Raw genomic sequence first — 16,366 nt, forward strand, 5'->3', positions numbered from 1 at the left:
ACCAGCACTGAATCTCATTTAATCAGCTCATTTATATTCCAACTACTGACTTTGTAAACTAGTTTGAGACACACCTGATGCTGTTTGTGTGTTCCTGCTGTGGCAGCTCATTTATATGCAAGAGAACCCAACGTTTCAATCAGATTACTGATGTTTATTTTTTATTTCATGACCTGCAGTCTCAGTAACATAACATACATGCCGGCATGTCCCTTTAAAGTGTAGCAAAAATAATTCAGCTTCGATTTGGAGACGATGGGTAACATGATTTGACTTTTGTTTTTGCTCCCATTTTTCATGAGATGAACTCAAAGATCTAAAACATTTTCTTTATACACAAAATAACCATTTCTCTCAAATATTGTTCACAAATCTGAAACAATCTGTGATAGTGAGCACTTCTCCTTTGCCGAGATAGTCCATCCCACCTCACAGGTGTGGCATATCAAGATGCTGGTTAGACAGCATGATTATTGCACAGGTGTGCCTTAGGCTGGCCACAATAAAAGGCCACTCTGAAACGTGCAGTTTTGCTTTATTGGGGGGGTCTGGGGGGGTCCGAAAACCAGTCAGTATCTGGTGTGAGGGGTAGGGGTAGGGGTAGGGGTAGGGTTAGGGTAATGTTGTGAATCGAGTGGCCTGTGTTCGTCGTCCATAACATACGCCTGCCCATACCATAACCCCACCACCACCATGGGCCACTCGATTCACAACATTACCCTACCCCTAACCCTACCCCTACCACCAGATACTGACTGGTTTTCGGACCCCCCCAGACCCCCCCAATAAAGCAAAACAGCACGTTTCAGAGAAACACTTAAATCTAACAAATATAAATGTTTACTACTCACTCCAGTGTAGCATTAAGTATTATATGTATGAATAAACTGCTTTAATTTGAAGCCATTGATTTACTAGACATGTAAGCTGAAAACTGAAATGACCTTCAATCAAAACATTTCGGTAACACTTTATGGTAAGGGCACAGGCATGGGGGCTTTGTGTTTCATTGTTCTTGGCTCATGATTCATGTGATCATTAAAAAAAAAGTGCGCTGAACAAATTAAACAGATTAATCATAAAACCGCAGATTATGCAACTTCTCTTTGATAACATTTTCCTTTTAATTCCCATGTAATACATTGTTTTCTTGATGCATATCGCCTTGTCTAAGCTTTTATCTTGTTGCACAGTCTTTTATCAGTAAAACCCCTGCTGGCAGTATTTCATCAGCAATCTCCACATGCTCATATCTTTCAATGTGAGGGAAACTGAGGACTATTTGTTTTAGGTCGCATCGTGATACTGTCGGTGTCATGACCGGAGCTACAGCTTCCAGAACAGCTTTGATTCGTCTTGCCTGACCATTACATCATCCTTCAGACATGTGTTTTAGCAACATAACCTCATCAAGGGGTCAATACTCTTTCACAAAGTTTTGTTAATAAAATGAATATGCAAAGTGTGGTCAGAGGTTGGGAGATACTGGAAATCCGTATCAAAACATAACATATTCGAATGGTGAGGGCCATGTTTGGACAAGTGTCATCTGCCATACAGAGGAGCCTTTATTATTTGAGAACAGTCTTTGGGAAGGTGCACATTGTGTAAAACAATTATCACATAGATTTTTTTTTTTAAATAGGTGGCACCAGCACCTTTTATGGAAGTACAGCAGATAATTGATTACATTTTCAGGAAACATAATATTTCTGTGCTTTATAAGGATAATTTTTTCGATTAGACTTTTCTGTAATTGATTTTGATTTTGTAAGTGTATGCTAATTTTAAGACTTTCAATATTCATATTTTAACACATGTCCTATTAGGACAGTGGGACTTGGATACAGAGCTCTGAGTGAGGAAAAGTCATACATAGATTGTTCTTCTAAACACATGCCTAGTGAGATTTTATTTTATTTATTTTTTATGAGAAACAAATAATTGTGATATGTTCCTAATATCCCCATTATTTAAATTATGTTATAACAAAAATCCAAAATTAATATAGCCTACATATGCATCAATTTGAAACACTGGGTCTGCATCTGCAGAATTGATGTGGACACTTTAATAGCTTTAAAAGGTTATGATGACTTTAAAAGGTAATGATGACAAAAAGAGGGAAATGAATCAGACAGCAAATAAATCCAATTTCTAATTACCGCTGCACATCTGCCTAATTTATTACTGTTTCAACACAACACACCAGGAGGACACATGAAAGCCATGCATACCCTCAAAACAAACAGAAGGACAAATGTAATCTGACTTCACTAATCTCTTTCAAATGTTAAATATGATGCAGTTGACCTTAATGAATAATGAAATATTAATAAACATGTGTCTCTGGATCCAGAATCTTATCGTGTTATCTGCTTTACAGACGCTCTCGTCTCAGATATAAAACATACAAATCAACAATAGGAACTCATTATTAACTTTAGTTAAAAGATGAAAAAAAAGAAAAATGGTTTGTGTCTGCATGTTAAGGACAAGTACAGCCATGTTAATATAACACATCTGCTCAAATAACTTAAGCATTTGCTAATTGAGTATTATTTAGTATTGTTCACATTTGATAGTACATTCTTAACCTCAAATATTAAATAAGGATGTGCTGAATTGTCTTTTTTCTACAAATAAGATTTCCCGGTGAGACACATGTTCTTTTTAGAGAAGCAGGTGTTTTGCATTCATGCTCCACCTCAGATGCATCCCCCTTTCCCTTCCAATTTCTGTAATATTTACACATGTCCAATAACCCATGACACAGTTCCTCCTGTCCCTCCACGAAAACACATGCAGCTCTTTTAAAACACTTAAGAGGCTCTCGGCATCGCATAACCGGTGATGTGGAGGTCAAGCTTCCTGACTTTTATCCCCTCATCACGTCTCAACTGATTTGGTTCATCCGTAGTGTTAGCCCATCTTCCTCACACTTGCTCAAACACCCAGGTTCAATTTCAGCAAGAAATGTAAACAATTGAGTTACTTTCAAACCAGTGATTTTAAATTGAGTTTGAGGACTACAAGCAGACAAATTATGATGAATGACCCATTTATACTGCAGATTAGAGCTAATGAATTCTCTTCAGATTGTACACGGTTAAGTGTTATAAGAGATAAGCATTACAGAAGAAAGGGTTGCAGAGTCCAGCTGGTACAAGATGCATGGATACACTTTAGATTGCTTCTTTCATCACTTTATTGATGACTCAGTTGGTGTGTTAAGATCATGCAACTATTAGTTAGTTTCAAACCAGTGACCAGAGGTGGGAAGTAACCACGTAGATTTACTCAAGTACTGTACTTAAGTACAATGTTGAGATACTTGTACTTTACCTGAGGATTTCCATGTTATGCTACTTTGTACTTTTACTCCACTACATTTATCTGGTACCTTTGGTTACTTAACAGATTTGGATGAAGGATGTGAAATATAATCAAGTGTTAAATCAGACTTTAGTTCCACCTGGAGTAAATTCACAAGCTACCCTGCAGTACACAAAGTCATTAAACTAGCTGCACCTTTACCAGCTTTGAGAACACTTGAATGCATCAATAGTTAAAGTCAAAACATACCATATATATTATTCTGAAATGTTTGTATAATAGGTACTTTCTCTGTTGGTACTTTAAGTATATTTTGATGCTAATACTTTTGTACTTTTACTTGCGTCACATTTTGAATGCAGGACTTTCACTTGTAACAGAGTATTCCTACACTCTGAGCACTTAAGTACAAGATCTGAGTACTTCTCCAACCTGTGCCAGTGGCATATTTGATTGGGTTGCAGTATAAAAGTGGGGACTTTAGTAATGTGTACATTCATTGCTAGGATACCGTACGTCTATAGCAGCTTCAATCGACAGCAGTAAACAGTGTAGATAGGAAGTGACTGTAGCATAACAAGCTGTCACTTCAAAATGTTACAGCATTAGGAGGCTAAATGATATATGTTCAACTTAACTGCTAAACTTTTGTGAGTGTATGGATGACATTACATGCTTTGAGAAATATGAATCAGAGCTGGTCGTAATGCTATTCATACAGCCATGTATTAGTGATTACTGTATGTGTTCTGAAATGCAATTAAAACCATTTTACATTCTTACTAAGCAGCTCAGATGCAACAACGTATTAATATAGTTTCAAAAGTCAATTAAAAACTCAAATCAAATTCTGAATTGTTTCACCAAAGGTATATTTTACAGAAAGTAAATATAATACACCAATGATATTTTCTCTACTATGCAAAATAACCCTCCTAATGCTCATATCACGTGTCAAAGGTTTAGCTGATGCTGCACTCTCATGTTGACCTTTTTAATTCTTTAACAAACACAGATTTGAAATGTATGTCTGACTTTATATATATATCAGGATTTTTACTGCATTATTTATGTTTTTCAGTATGCACAAAATGCTTCTGGCCTCTAATGCATTTCTTTCCAAGCAAAGAATGTGGTTCTTTCTAGATTGGCTATTAGCAAATTCTTCCGTGCAATACTCCTTTCAGTCCCCTGTGAGAAAACATACATTGTGTGTGCGTGCGAGTCAAAAGCATCTCCTGCTTTTGACTCGCACGCACACACAAACACACATAGAAAGGAGTGGGAGGATTTGGTGGCACAATCTTTCCCTTCTTTTGCTTACATGAGGTCACTCGACCATCGGGCTTGACGGTTATTCATGTGTGCATATGTTAAAATAATGATATCATCCGAGAAAAACAACAAATGAGACCCAATTTTTACATTATTTTAATATTTGCCCTATTTCGTTGTATAAAAACAGAGCAATACTTACTAAGTTCTCACATAAGCACACAATAATTGTTATTTACAAAACTGAATAGAGACAAAATGGTAATGTTGTAGATGTGGATGTTGATATTTCACAATTTACACAATTTCCACGGGTAAACTCAATGAAAATGTCAGGTGTCATTGTTCGGCTCTCATCCCCTGCTGCTCGGCTGCAGCCTGGGCTGCTAACTTCTCCCGTTTCTCCTGCTCAGCCTGCTTCCTCAGCTCCTTCTCTCTCTGGATCAGCTGCTTCCTCTCTGCCTCCCAGGCCGGCATGTTGCTCTTGTACAGCTCCAGGTCGGGTTTCTCCGCAGCAGCCATGTTCTGCTGGGCCAGAGCGGTCCCTGCAGCGAGGAACGAGGCAGAGTCCACTTTGCCCTCAGACTCCAGCCGGCTACACAGCTCCTGAAGAGGCAGGGAAACAAAAACTATGTTAAAGAACCCAACAGTGACTCAAAACTCAAAACCAGGTTATTTGATACATACCAAAAAGAGACAGATTAGCTGGAGTCATAGTATGAAAAAAACATCAAGGACTGGATGTTCTAATAAGGAATTTTGAGTCAACATATAATTATTGACTGGCTCTGTTATAAAGGCCCAATCAAGCCAATGATTAAACGCAAACCTGAAATGCAGTGAACCAAACCACTTAGTTCAGCACATGATGAACCACGCCGCTCCTCCGCTCCCTTCATTGGCTTCCGGTAACTGCTAGAATTCACTTCAAGACACTGGTACTTGCGTACCATGCTGCGAATGGAGCTGGCCCTTCCTACATCCAGGACATGGTTAAACTATACACCCCAGCACGTGCTCTACGCTCTGCATCAGCCAAACGACTCGCTGCACCCTCGCTGCGAGGGGGACCCAAGTTCCCATCAGTGGATTTGCTATCCTGGCTCCAAAATGGTGGAATAAGCTCCCCATTGACATCAGGACGGCAGATAGCTTACACACCTTCCGGCGCAGACTGAAAACTCATCTCTTCCGACTCCACTTCGAGCGATATAATTACTAACAAAGAACTGCTAACAGAGTACTTATATACTAATAAAGGACTGGCTTATCTAAAGCCAGTTGAGTAGCACTTGAAATGTTTGGCTCTATGAAACCTGATGTACTTATATGATTCTGTTTTCTTCAAGGTTGTGTCTTCCTGGTCGAATGTAATGTAAGTCGCTTTGGATAAAAGCGTCAGCTAAATGCAATGTAATGTAATGTAATGATGAAGACCTGGGTTTCTGTAAATGTTTATTTTTTTGGAGTATGTTTAAAACAAGTGTAGTTATGGCGTGCCAGTAACGGACCGCACTTATTGGCTGGTATCAGATTTGTTTTGTTCAGCCAATGTGTTCACACTGGACAACAGGTGGTGGTGGTGGTGGTGGTGACAGATCCTTAAACACATCAATGTGCCAACAACGGCAGGAAAGGAGAAATGCGCAAGCTTCTTAACATTGACAAAAATCCTTTAGGAGGAAGAAAATGTATTCAACACATTTTGGCAGGACATGCCCAATAAATGCACTGAAGGACAACTTAGATATATTTTTTGCAGTAAAACTAAATAGTCGTTTAATAATAGAGCTTGTAGTGTGGTAATAACACAAGGGCATCTTCTGAAATAAAAGATTTCAGTCATTGACCAGAAAAAACCCGACACATCCATCTCAGTCCTCAAATAGACATACAAAGCTGGATTCAGCAAAAATGTTGAGTGCATTTATATTGGGCTCTTACATTAAAAAGGTAGGAACAGCAAGAAGTGAATCTGTAATGACTGGTGTTCTTGGTGAAGTTGATCAAAAAAGCCTCTGTGTTTTTATGTCTGTGTTTACGGACTCGTCCCAACAACGATAGCTGAGGTTAATTCAGTTGCTCCAAACAAAAGTACACCCGCTAGGTAGTGTTAATTTCGTTGACTAAAACTATGACGAAATATGTTCGTCAACGACCTTTTTTTCCATGACGAAAACGAGACGATGACGAGACGGCACCGACGGCAGTAAACAATAACTGTAACGAAATCATCATGCAATATCGTTGACGAAAAGTGACGAGACGAAAATGTAGTTTACTAAATAAAAACTATGACAAAATCTCTCTTTACTTTCGTTGACGAAAAATGAGGAGACGAAATATTATCAAAGATAACGTTAAACCTCTGATAGTCAGTTTTTCTCCCAGCAGTTCCATTTCCGGTGCTGCGGCAGAGCAGCAGCTGTTTCTGTGCTGCGCGCGGCGGTACTTTTGAATTACACCGGGCAGCGGCACAATATGAACTGTCAGGAAGACTCGGGTCTAACTCATGGTCTGACTCATGGTCTAACTAACCTTATTTAACAGAAAATAAAATGGCAACAACAGGGCTTAAGAGCAGTGGTCGCGTTAACCGAATACCCCCCGTCAGCGCGAGTGAGTGATGCATTGTGCACTCGACGGATAATAATGGATTATGACGGAAATGTTACGATCCTGTCCGTCAAAATGACTGACAACGAAAGAGTCTAAAGCCACCACTGCTTGGGAGAAAGAAACGATGTGATATTTGGGCCCATTTTCGCTACAATGAGGCGGAGAAAAAAAGCGAATGCATTGTTTCTTCAGAAGGGAAGCAATGTGGCCATAACACAGAGGTACAAACACCACAAACCAGATACTCTCTGCAAAGCTGCATTCTTAAATCATTCAACCTGTGTTTTTCATCAAATAAGGACAAGATAATCTTATTTATTTATATACTAAAATGACAATTTATTGGTTTGACTGAAATGTTCTATATAATCTGATGACTAAAAAAGACTCAACAGTTTTCATTGACAAAAAGTAGACTAAAATGTTTACTGTTTTAGTCGACTAAAATAAGACTAAAATGCTCAGACTTTTAGTCGACTAAATCTTGACTAAAATGTTTACTGTTTTAGTCGACTAAAATGCTCAGACTTTTAGTCGACTAAAACTTGACTAAATAAAAACAGGATGAAGGTGACTAAATATGACTAAAACTAAAAGGAAATTTAACACAGGACTAAGACTAAAACTAAATTAAAAAATAGCTGACGAAATTAACACTGCCGCTAGGGGTGTAACGGTATCCGTATTCGTCCCGTACCGTCGCGGTTCGGACGTCACGGTTCGGCACACGCAGTCACACGCTGAATACGCCTTTTTTTACGAGAGGGAAAAAAGTCTGTCACTCGGGGCAGTATTACACTATATATAATCCAGGGGGCGGTATTGCGCCTAAAAGCCAGCCGCCCGTAAATAACAAATGAAGAACAAGAACAAAACACAACAAAACGAACACAATACATGAAGAAGAAAAGTTAGTAGCTACGGCGAATTCACACAACACACAGGAGCTAGAAGACCCACCTGCTTCTTTTAAATCAGCTGTGTGGGAACATTTCGGGTTCCCTGTGGACCACAACAATGATGGGGTGCGAGTTGTGGATCGGACGAGGACGGTGTGTCGGCATTGTTCGACAGCGGTGCGGTATGCTAGTGGTAACACGTCAAACATGCTCAATCACATCCAAGTCAGTCTCAGTCCCCAGCGAGAGGGTTTTCTCGACGGCAGGTGACATAGTTACCGCCAACAGATCTGCCCTCACTACTGACAACGTAGACAAACTCATCTTTCTGAAGAACAACTTGAAAATAGAGTAGAGCTTGAGTACCTTTATTTAGGCATAATGGCCTCACACACTCACAAGTTAATTACACATGTTAGACATTGCTCCTAAAGGTACAGATTTTATTTTGTTTTATATTTATCATTGTATTTATTTTATATTTTGACATCAGGAGATGTTATACAGTTCTGTATTGCCTTTTATTGATTGTGATTGAAAGACTTTCTTATTATTTATTTTAATATTTTCAAGACATTCTTTTTAGTTGTTCAGCTTATTTAACCTTTTTGTTTGACATCAGCCAATATAAATAATATGGCCATCTGAGTGTGTGTGTTACTGTTTGTAGTTTGTTTGTAACTGTGTAATACAGTTAATGATTCCAAATGTTAGAGTTCCTTATTTTCATACCAAAACTTCCACTACTGTTACAAATAAATAACAGCAAAAAAAAAATATGCATTTGGGACTTTTTTTTGCTTTTCCTTGTTGTACCGAACCCGTACCGAACCGTGACCCCCAAACCGAGGTATGAACCGAACCGTGACTTCTGTGAACCGTTACACCCCTAACACCCGCTGTACACAACTAACACCCACCTTGAATCTGCTGACATATTGAGGGAGATTAGCCTGCTCCGCCTCATCTTCTTCATCGACGGGGTTTTCTTTCTTTACCTCCTCTCCTGCTGACTCCTCTCCAGAGGACTTGCTGTCTGAGGAAGAAGACAGTTCCTGCAGCAGGTCGTTCATGTAGTCCAGCTGAAAATAAGTTAAACAACTAACATTGAGTATGCAGAAAAAATATAGTTTTAAATGATTACGTGTACAAAATCAATAAAGAGTAGAACTGCTGAAAGAGGTGTTACTCAGTACGTTATCTGATTTACATTTAAACATTTTGAAGGAAAGGCACATCTTTTCTAAGATTTCATTTCAAGGACAGACACGCTAAGACCTCACCTCTTAATTTTAGGTAGAAGTAAGATTAACTGTCACCTGAGGCGGCAGTCACCAGCATTTTCATTTGAGATGTAATATTTCCTCTGTCCTGCAGCGTTATCCGCTCTGTCTACATTATTGCTGTGCTGCCGTCTGACACAAGCGGTTTAGTTCCTGTCGCAGTGATTCTCACAGACATCCTCTGTGCTGCAGGCCAGCCACAATCTCATTACACGTGGACAAAGCTGGAGTATTGAACTGGACAGCACAGGCCGGATTAGAGGCCCTACATCCCAGTGTGTGTTGTTGCAATTATGTAACAAGAACAACAAAATGACCGCATGTGTGTTTTATCTCAGCAGATGGAGACTGTCTGTGTCACACACCCCACCTGGACAGTAACAACAGTCTCTATTGAGCGCGTTTGTGATGATGTGTTCTGTGACAACACTGAATCATATTTTATTTCAAGTTTTTTCTCCAGAACAGTCTTAAAGTTGAATTTGACGTCAAACCCACAGTCAGTGGAGAAGATTGACACCGCAGACTTGAATTAGGAGCAAACTGTTCGGTTAGAAAAGGGAAAAACCTGCCTCTTCCAAGGCTTTTGTTTCTTGTTTTCATTTGTTATGAGATAGGATGTCATTGAGGATGCACCTAACCAACGTATTCTTCTAAAAACATTTACACATTTTCTCGATCCTTACTGAGTCTTTGGACAGCTTGACGTCCCCAGAAGCAGCAGCCACTCCCTCCATGACAGCCAGCGCCCGGCTCAGATACCCTCGCTCCCAGGAGAGAGGCATCCCTTTGAACAAGGCATGAATGCCCTTTGACATCTCCACCTTACCTGGATTGGAAAGAAGGAGAAGAACAAATGAGACAAAGTGCATAAAGAAAGAACACTGAGTGAATCACATGAAGTGGGTAAAGAAACCCAAATACACACCCAGCAGAGCGTTGCCCAGCAGCTGAGCGCTGAGGCCAACAGAGTTTTCCTGCTTCATCCCACAGAGGAGCAGCGACGCTCCCAACATCCTCTCCTCTGACACCTGCACACAGCGAGGAGCAAGGGTAAGCGATAGTAATGGGGAGCAGATTTGTGATGCTTTAACATTTATGCTAATAAAAGAGCTTTTTTCCATTATAATGCATTGCAATTAAAATCGTTGCCTTTAGTGTGGCGCCAAAATGAATGTAGAGTACTGTATTTACAAACATAACATTATTTTGGGATCATGTTTTTGCATGTTGCCGTCGTTTCACTCACAGCGAGTTGTGGTCTGGTTGCTAGGTAACTGGCCAGGGCATACAGAGACAGGATCTGAGTGGAGGAAAGGTCGAAGGCCTCCTGTAACATCACCTCTTCAACCACAGAGCACGCACCTGTAATTACCACAAATACATAGTCATTGCTACACCCTCTTATTAAATCTTGCTATGAGGAAAATAACAATAAAAACAATTGTCGATATTACAAGGATTTCTTCCTTCGAATGATATAAGTCAGCAGAGCAAGTCCTTTAATTACATTGGGTCTTTACATCAAAAGCATGTTTTCTTAACTCTTTCCTATCTCTGTTCACCCTGTTTTTCAAGTTAAAAGGATAAGTCTGGTGAAAATATATTTTCTTATTGTCAAACAATGTTTTGAAAAGACAACATTTAGTTAACATATTAAAAATCTAAAGAATTTCTTTTAATGAATGCACATTTATTTAAATCACAAAAGTTATGTGAATATTCATCTAATTGAACTTCTGGTTGGGCAACAATAAGGGAACATGTGATCGTAGCATGGCATTTATAATGGTTTCTAATTGATTCATTTTAAGAACTTTATAGTCCACACAGATCTGCCATTAGTATTGAAGTTTCATTTCAGGTTTTTCTATGCACAGAAATGAAAATGAGGTTCCAAATAGGTGGATGGGAACCAACTCACCATCTCTTAAGAGTTTTGGGATGAAAATTAAGTTGAGAGGAATAAGATCTATCAGATTTTAGTTTCTCAGGCAGAATGGGTCAACAGGTTCAATATATTGAAGGTTTTAGTCTATTTATGGGATTTCCTGGCAACACAAAATATAATATTGCTAGATTAACAATCTAATGTAAAACAACCTTAGATTTGATTGGCAATACTTAAGTTATACAGTATAAATTAACATAACAACTGAATGAGTTCATAATTGTATCAAATGTAATTGTAAATGTACCATGCAACTGAAAACACTGGAATACCATCTACTGTATGCGCTTTCACTTTGTGCCAAATATGAAGTATTGTTTATCGTCTACTGTTATTACAGAACAAATAACCAGGCTTCCCCTTCACTTCTGTCTTTTACAAACAAGGAAAGAAATGTTTGAAATCTGATGTTAGTGGTTTCGATAGACAGTCTGTTTCCACTCCTGGAAATATCCAAAGACAACAGGAATGTGTCTGCAGAGATTGTATTTTATTATAGTCTGCCTGGTCATGTTTTTCCAGATGATTGTTCAGAAACATGTTTTTAAAAAAAACCTTACTTTTAAAGTCTCCGTCCTTAATGTAAGAATCTATGAGCAGGTTAAACGTGAAGTCATCTGGGAATATTCCATACTGGACCTGCACACACAAGATGTTTTGCATTATTATGAGCATTGACCATTTACCTCATGAAAAAAAAAGACCCTAATACAACAAAACACAACTGCTGATTCCTAATGCATCAAAGTCTCACAGTAACACGACACCAATCACAACATCAGAGGCTCTACTGTCCGAGCACACTCTGTTCTACCTCGCTCCAAAACACTACTTTGGAAAATTCAGTGATTCCCTGAGTCTACAACTCACTAATGAACAGTACACATGCTGGGCTGAAATGTCAAACGTGAGATGTTATGTTCTGCTCAGATCAGTTTGAAAGTGCATCTGGGTGGTCAAGTATCACTTTTGATACTGATCTGTGATTGCTCTGACTGTCTGATAACTGCAGCTGTCAGACCCCAGCAGCAGGAGCCTGATCAGATTTCCTTTATTACTAAAAAGATGGATCCCTTTTGCATTGAACAAAGAGAATTGTGAGTTGATTTAATTGAGGGATGATAACGTGTTGTGTACCTTGTTTTTAAGTGTGTGCAGGGCCTTCTCTTTGACTCCGTATTTTAGACACTGCCTTATCCAACTGTGAATGGTCCAGTCTCTCAGGTACCAACAGTTTGGACTGTGACGAAACCTGGGGAAAAAATGACAACACATTTTTATTAAATATATATCCCTTAAACTTTGGCTCTAATAACAGGCAAGATATATTTTTTGGGAAGATGTGAAGAAGAGTAGAGATGAAATGTGATCATATTTGAATTTCACAAGACATTATTTTGGTTGCTTGGTTTGCAAAGAGCAAACTGAACACTCGAAGAAATGTCAGAGCTTATAACCAAAAAACAAGAGTCCGGAACACATGTGGGACAGTAGAATCCATTACTAAAAATAACTATTTTCTAGTTTTCCTAAATGCAAAGGTGGTTATTTGATTTTTACTTGATTATTAAAATGAATATGCTGTGAACAAGGGTGTGAATTTACTAAATCCTATTATCACAGGACTGGGTGCAGATTCCAGAGGAAGGACTTAACAGGAAAAGTCTGGCGTTGCCCCGAACAAAGAAAAGCATGTGACAGAACATAAACTGAAAACAGACAACTCATTCCAAGAGAAACACACAAAAACAACTAAGCAGCAGGAATCTGACACAGAAACTGATGCAGAAAGAGTAAACGTGATCCTTCTTACTTGTAAAGGTAGTACTCTGCTTGGTTCACTTCCTCTTGAGATGAAATAGTGTCAACAAACTGAAACAGGAATTCAAATGTGTGTTAAAATATGTTGTATCTACTGTTATCAGATTCACAAATATTTGTTTATTTATACTGATCAGTGGCAGGACAAACAATTAAATAGAGAGGATCTAAATCTAGAGCTTACCCGAGACACAGTTAGAGAGCTAACTGGAAGATTTCTGTCGTATGTCCTGTCCATATTGTTGGCAAGTAGAGCTGTAAGTTATAAAAAACAGAAACACAGGACTTTAAAACAGTTCATGTACAGTAGCACATTTGAGCCAGTTAATACTACCCATTTAAACAATTTAAAAAAAACATGTATTGATATTAATTTAATAAAGCCATAGCCGACAATCTAATTTTGTTTTAACTATTGAACAATTACCATGCAACATGAGGCTGTAGCATTACACTGCGCTCGTGTGGTGACCAAGTGCACACACAACAAGATGTTGATGTCCTACATGCAGCAATAAAACAATGTCCTCGTTCTTTTGACATGAAATCTATTGATGATGATAGGGCTAGGTGTCAATACAGATGTTATTTTAATAGTTAAGTTTCACAAATCCAAAATATATTTGATCAAATTATGATTCAAGTCAGGAATCATTTTAATCGAAAAAAGAAAATACAACTAAGAATTAGACAAGGCACTCAAAGTCAACTCTTGGCACTCAACAGTTTTTGATACTCATTACATACTTGGTGCATTTTAGTCAGTAGGTTTGAGGCTCGATGTATTGTTATTGTACAACACAGGCTTGATAAACACAATGCAGTTATGTCCTATTTAGCTTTCCTTTTTTATGGAATGGTGGAGTGTAAATAATGAGTTTAGCAGTCTTTCTGCTGATTTGTAGCCTCCAAACGCTACAACAGATGTTATTTCTGCCACGTTCAGGGTTAAACTGTTGAATATTGATAATCTGCATATGATCCGTGTGACAATATGTCTTCCCTACAACATTCCCACTAATCCTGACCCACGTTAGCAGACTTGAGTTATTATTGGCTGGACTGTTCATTGAATATAGTTTGTGAATACATTATTATCAGTTGTATCTCTTACCCAAGTTGAGAGGCTCTTTCTCCCTGGCCTCCCACACTTTGGTGTCTGTGTAAGCTGCTGAGAGCAACCATCTCCTGGCTGCGAAGACACAAGGTCAGTCAGGTCATATAGATACAAACACTACACGTTTATAAGCTCGTTAACAATTACAAAACATTAACACACGTGTGCTGTTTAGCAGGTTCATGTAACGTTAGCTACAGTTAGCTTGCAACATCAACTGGGGACATTTAGCTCCTAAACATCAACATAATGAAAAGTAAACAACAAAGGTGTAACAGATACACAAACCAATGCGATAATGTAAACTGTGATTTTATCCATGGCTTTATATTAGATCAGTTTACCTGAAAAAGACGGGGATAAACATTTAACTTTGACGGCCGCAGTCACACACCGCTTCCACACGGAGGCTGCCATCTTTGGACGAAACCACCACTTAACCCGGGATGGGGGACGACACAAGAGGGTTGTACCAAAAGGGTAATAGCCTATTGTTTTTATATCTTTTTCTCGATTAATACATATTGTAATTATAACAAAGGTATTTAGATAATGGAGTACAATAACAACGTTAATGTGTATTCATTTTTAGAAAAAATGTCGTCCTTAGTAGATCACCCATCAAGTCGTTGGCTTCGGGGAATAATAGAGACTCTGTTGCAGGGATGTGCTCTCAAATTAAAATATTGGGGGAATGTCTTGAAATTAAAAATGTATTAATTTGAAAAAAATGCAGAACACTTAAGAAGTACCCATGTTGTGACAAAAGAGTGCGCTGTTTGCATAAAGAGGAGTTAGATCCACTGAAGTAGAGAGGGAGCAGTTTCACTCTGCCCAGTGGACCTGCAAATAAAGCCATACAAAGTAAAAGTGTTTGTTACTTATACATTTTGGATGCTTCCTTATGTTTGTTAGGACATCATATTTATGTATTTAAAAGGAAAAACAGCCATACAATTATACAACCCCTGGAATAGTAACACACCGTCAAAATGATGCACCCTAAACGGTTTTTACTTTTGGATAATTGACTTTAACTGTGTATTTATTAGTACATGTACAGCACAACACATTTGTCCTCTCACCTCTATTTCACTGTTATTGTTTTTAAGAAGGACAGCCCTCAGCTATTATTACAGTAAGCTTTCTTGGCTGTGGGTCAAAGGAGGTGACAGGTTGATACTGGGGTGGGACAGTTTTGTTAAACAAAAACGTGGAAGAATTTTAGCACCATCTCGTTCTCTCATTCACCATCAAAACAGGAAGCTCTTCCCTGAGCTGCACTATAGAGAACTCACAGGAAACATTTCCAGACACACAGGTGGGGATACAAATATCTTTTGAGGAATAAACTGACTATTTTTATGAGTGTTTTTTCACTGCTGTGTCCTCGTTGTTTGCAATCGTTTTAGCCGATACAAAGGGTGTAGTCAATTTCCATCAAAAGAGTCATCATAAACCTCTTACCATACTATTCACTTCATTTAAAGTGACGTTTGTTTATGGATATGATTCAGGGATATAAAGAATTCAGAAGTTTTTGTTTTCAGTATATATCAGTTACAAACATTATCTCCTATCCTTTTAATTTCACAGTCATAGCATCGCAACATTACAAAATAGCACATTTATGTCTAAAAGGGAATTCATTTGATGTTTATCTTTGAATTCGTTAGTAAACAAGACATGCAATAATGTGAAAGATGCTTAGTTTTGCCATACAAACAGTCTAAAACATAAAGTAACTCCATATGTATTAATCACGGAAAACAACAAATACTCTAGTCTAAATTGATGAGCTGGTTACAGCACATATTTGGTAATTTAGTTTGATAAAGGTCTGAACAGATCAGTTGAAGAATGTTTTAAAAACATACAGAAAACAAGCAAGAATGTTTTTGGAAGCACGGGGAAATAACTTAATACATTTACTTGATTTATTTAAATGAAAGTAATTCATATTGCTTGTACTCTACTTAAGTATTTCTTGTATTTTTTGCCAGTCCTTATTACTTGATACATTTACACATCATTCAATATTTCACTAAAAAGGCAACGGTTAGGG

The 16,366-nt window shown here is 38.3% G+C and overlaps 1 protein-coding gene across 1 annotated transcript; it reads right to left on the reverse strand.

Moving 5' to 3' along the window:
• Positions 1 to 4,757: 4,757 nt before the first annotated feature.
• Positions 4,758 to 14,746, reverse strand: mrps27 (mitochondrial ribosomal protein S27). Its single transcript, XM_034091100.2, has 11 exons — positions 14,646 to 14,746; positions 14,299 to 14,376; positions 13,369 to 13,439; positions 13,177 to 13,235; positions 12,501 to 12,615; positions 11,924 to 12,002; positions 10,662 to 10,777; positions 10,341 to 10,443; positions 10,099 to 10,241; positions 9,050 to 9,211; positions 4,758 to 5,217 (listed from the first exon to the last, which is right to left on the reverse strand). Exons 1-11 carry the CDS (start codon positions 14,716 to 14,718, stop codon positions 4,951 to 4,953), a joined length of 1,266 nt encoding a protein of 421 aa, XP_033946991.1. The 5' UTR covers positions 14,719 to 14,746; the 3' UTR covers positions 4,758 to 4,950.
• Between the last annotated feature and the right edge of the window lie 1,620 nt (positions 14,747 to 16,366).

This window comes from Pseudochaenichthys georgianus, chromosome 9, assembly GCF_902827115.2.
Source record: "Pseudochaenichthys georgianus chromosome 9, fPseGeo1.2, whole genome shotgun sequence".
Taxonomy (NCBI): Eukaryota; Metazoa; Chordata; class Actinopteri; order Perciformes; family Channichthyidae; genus Pseudochaenichthys; species Pseudochaenichthys georgianus.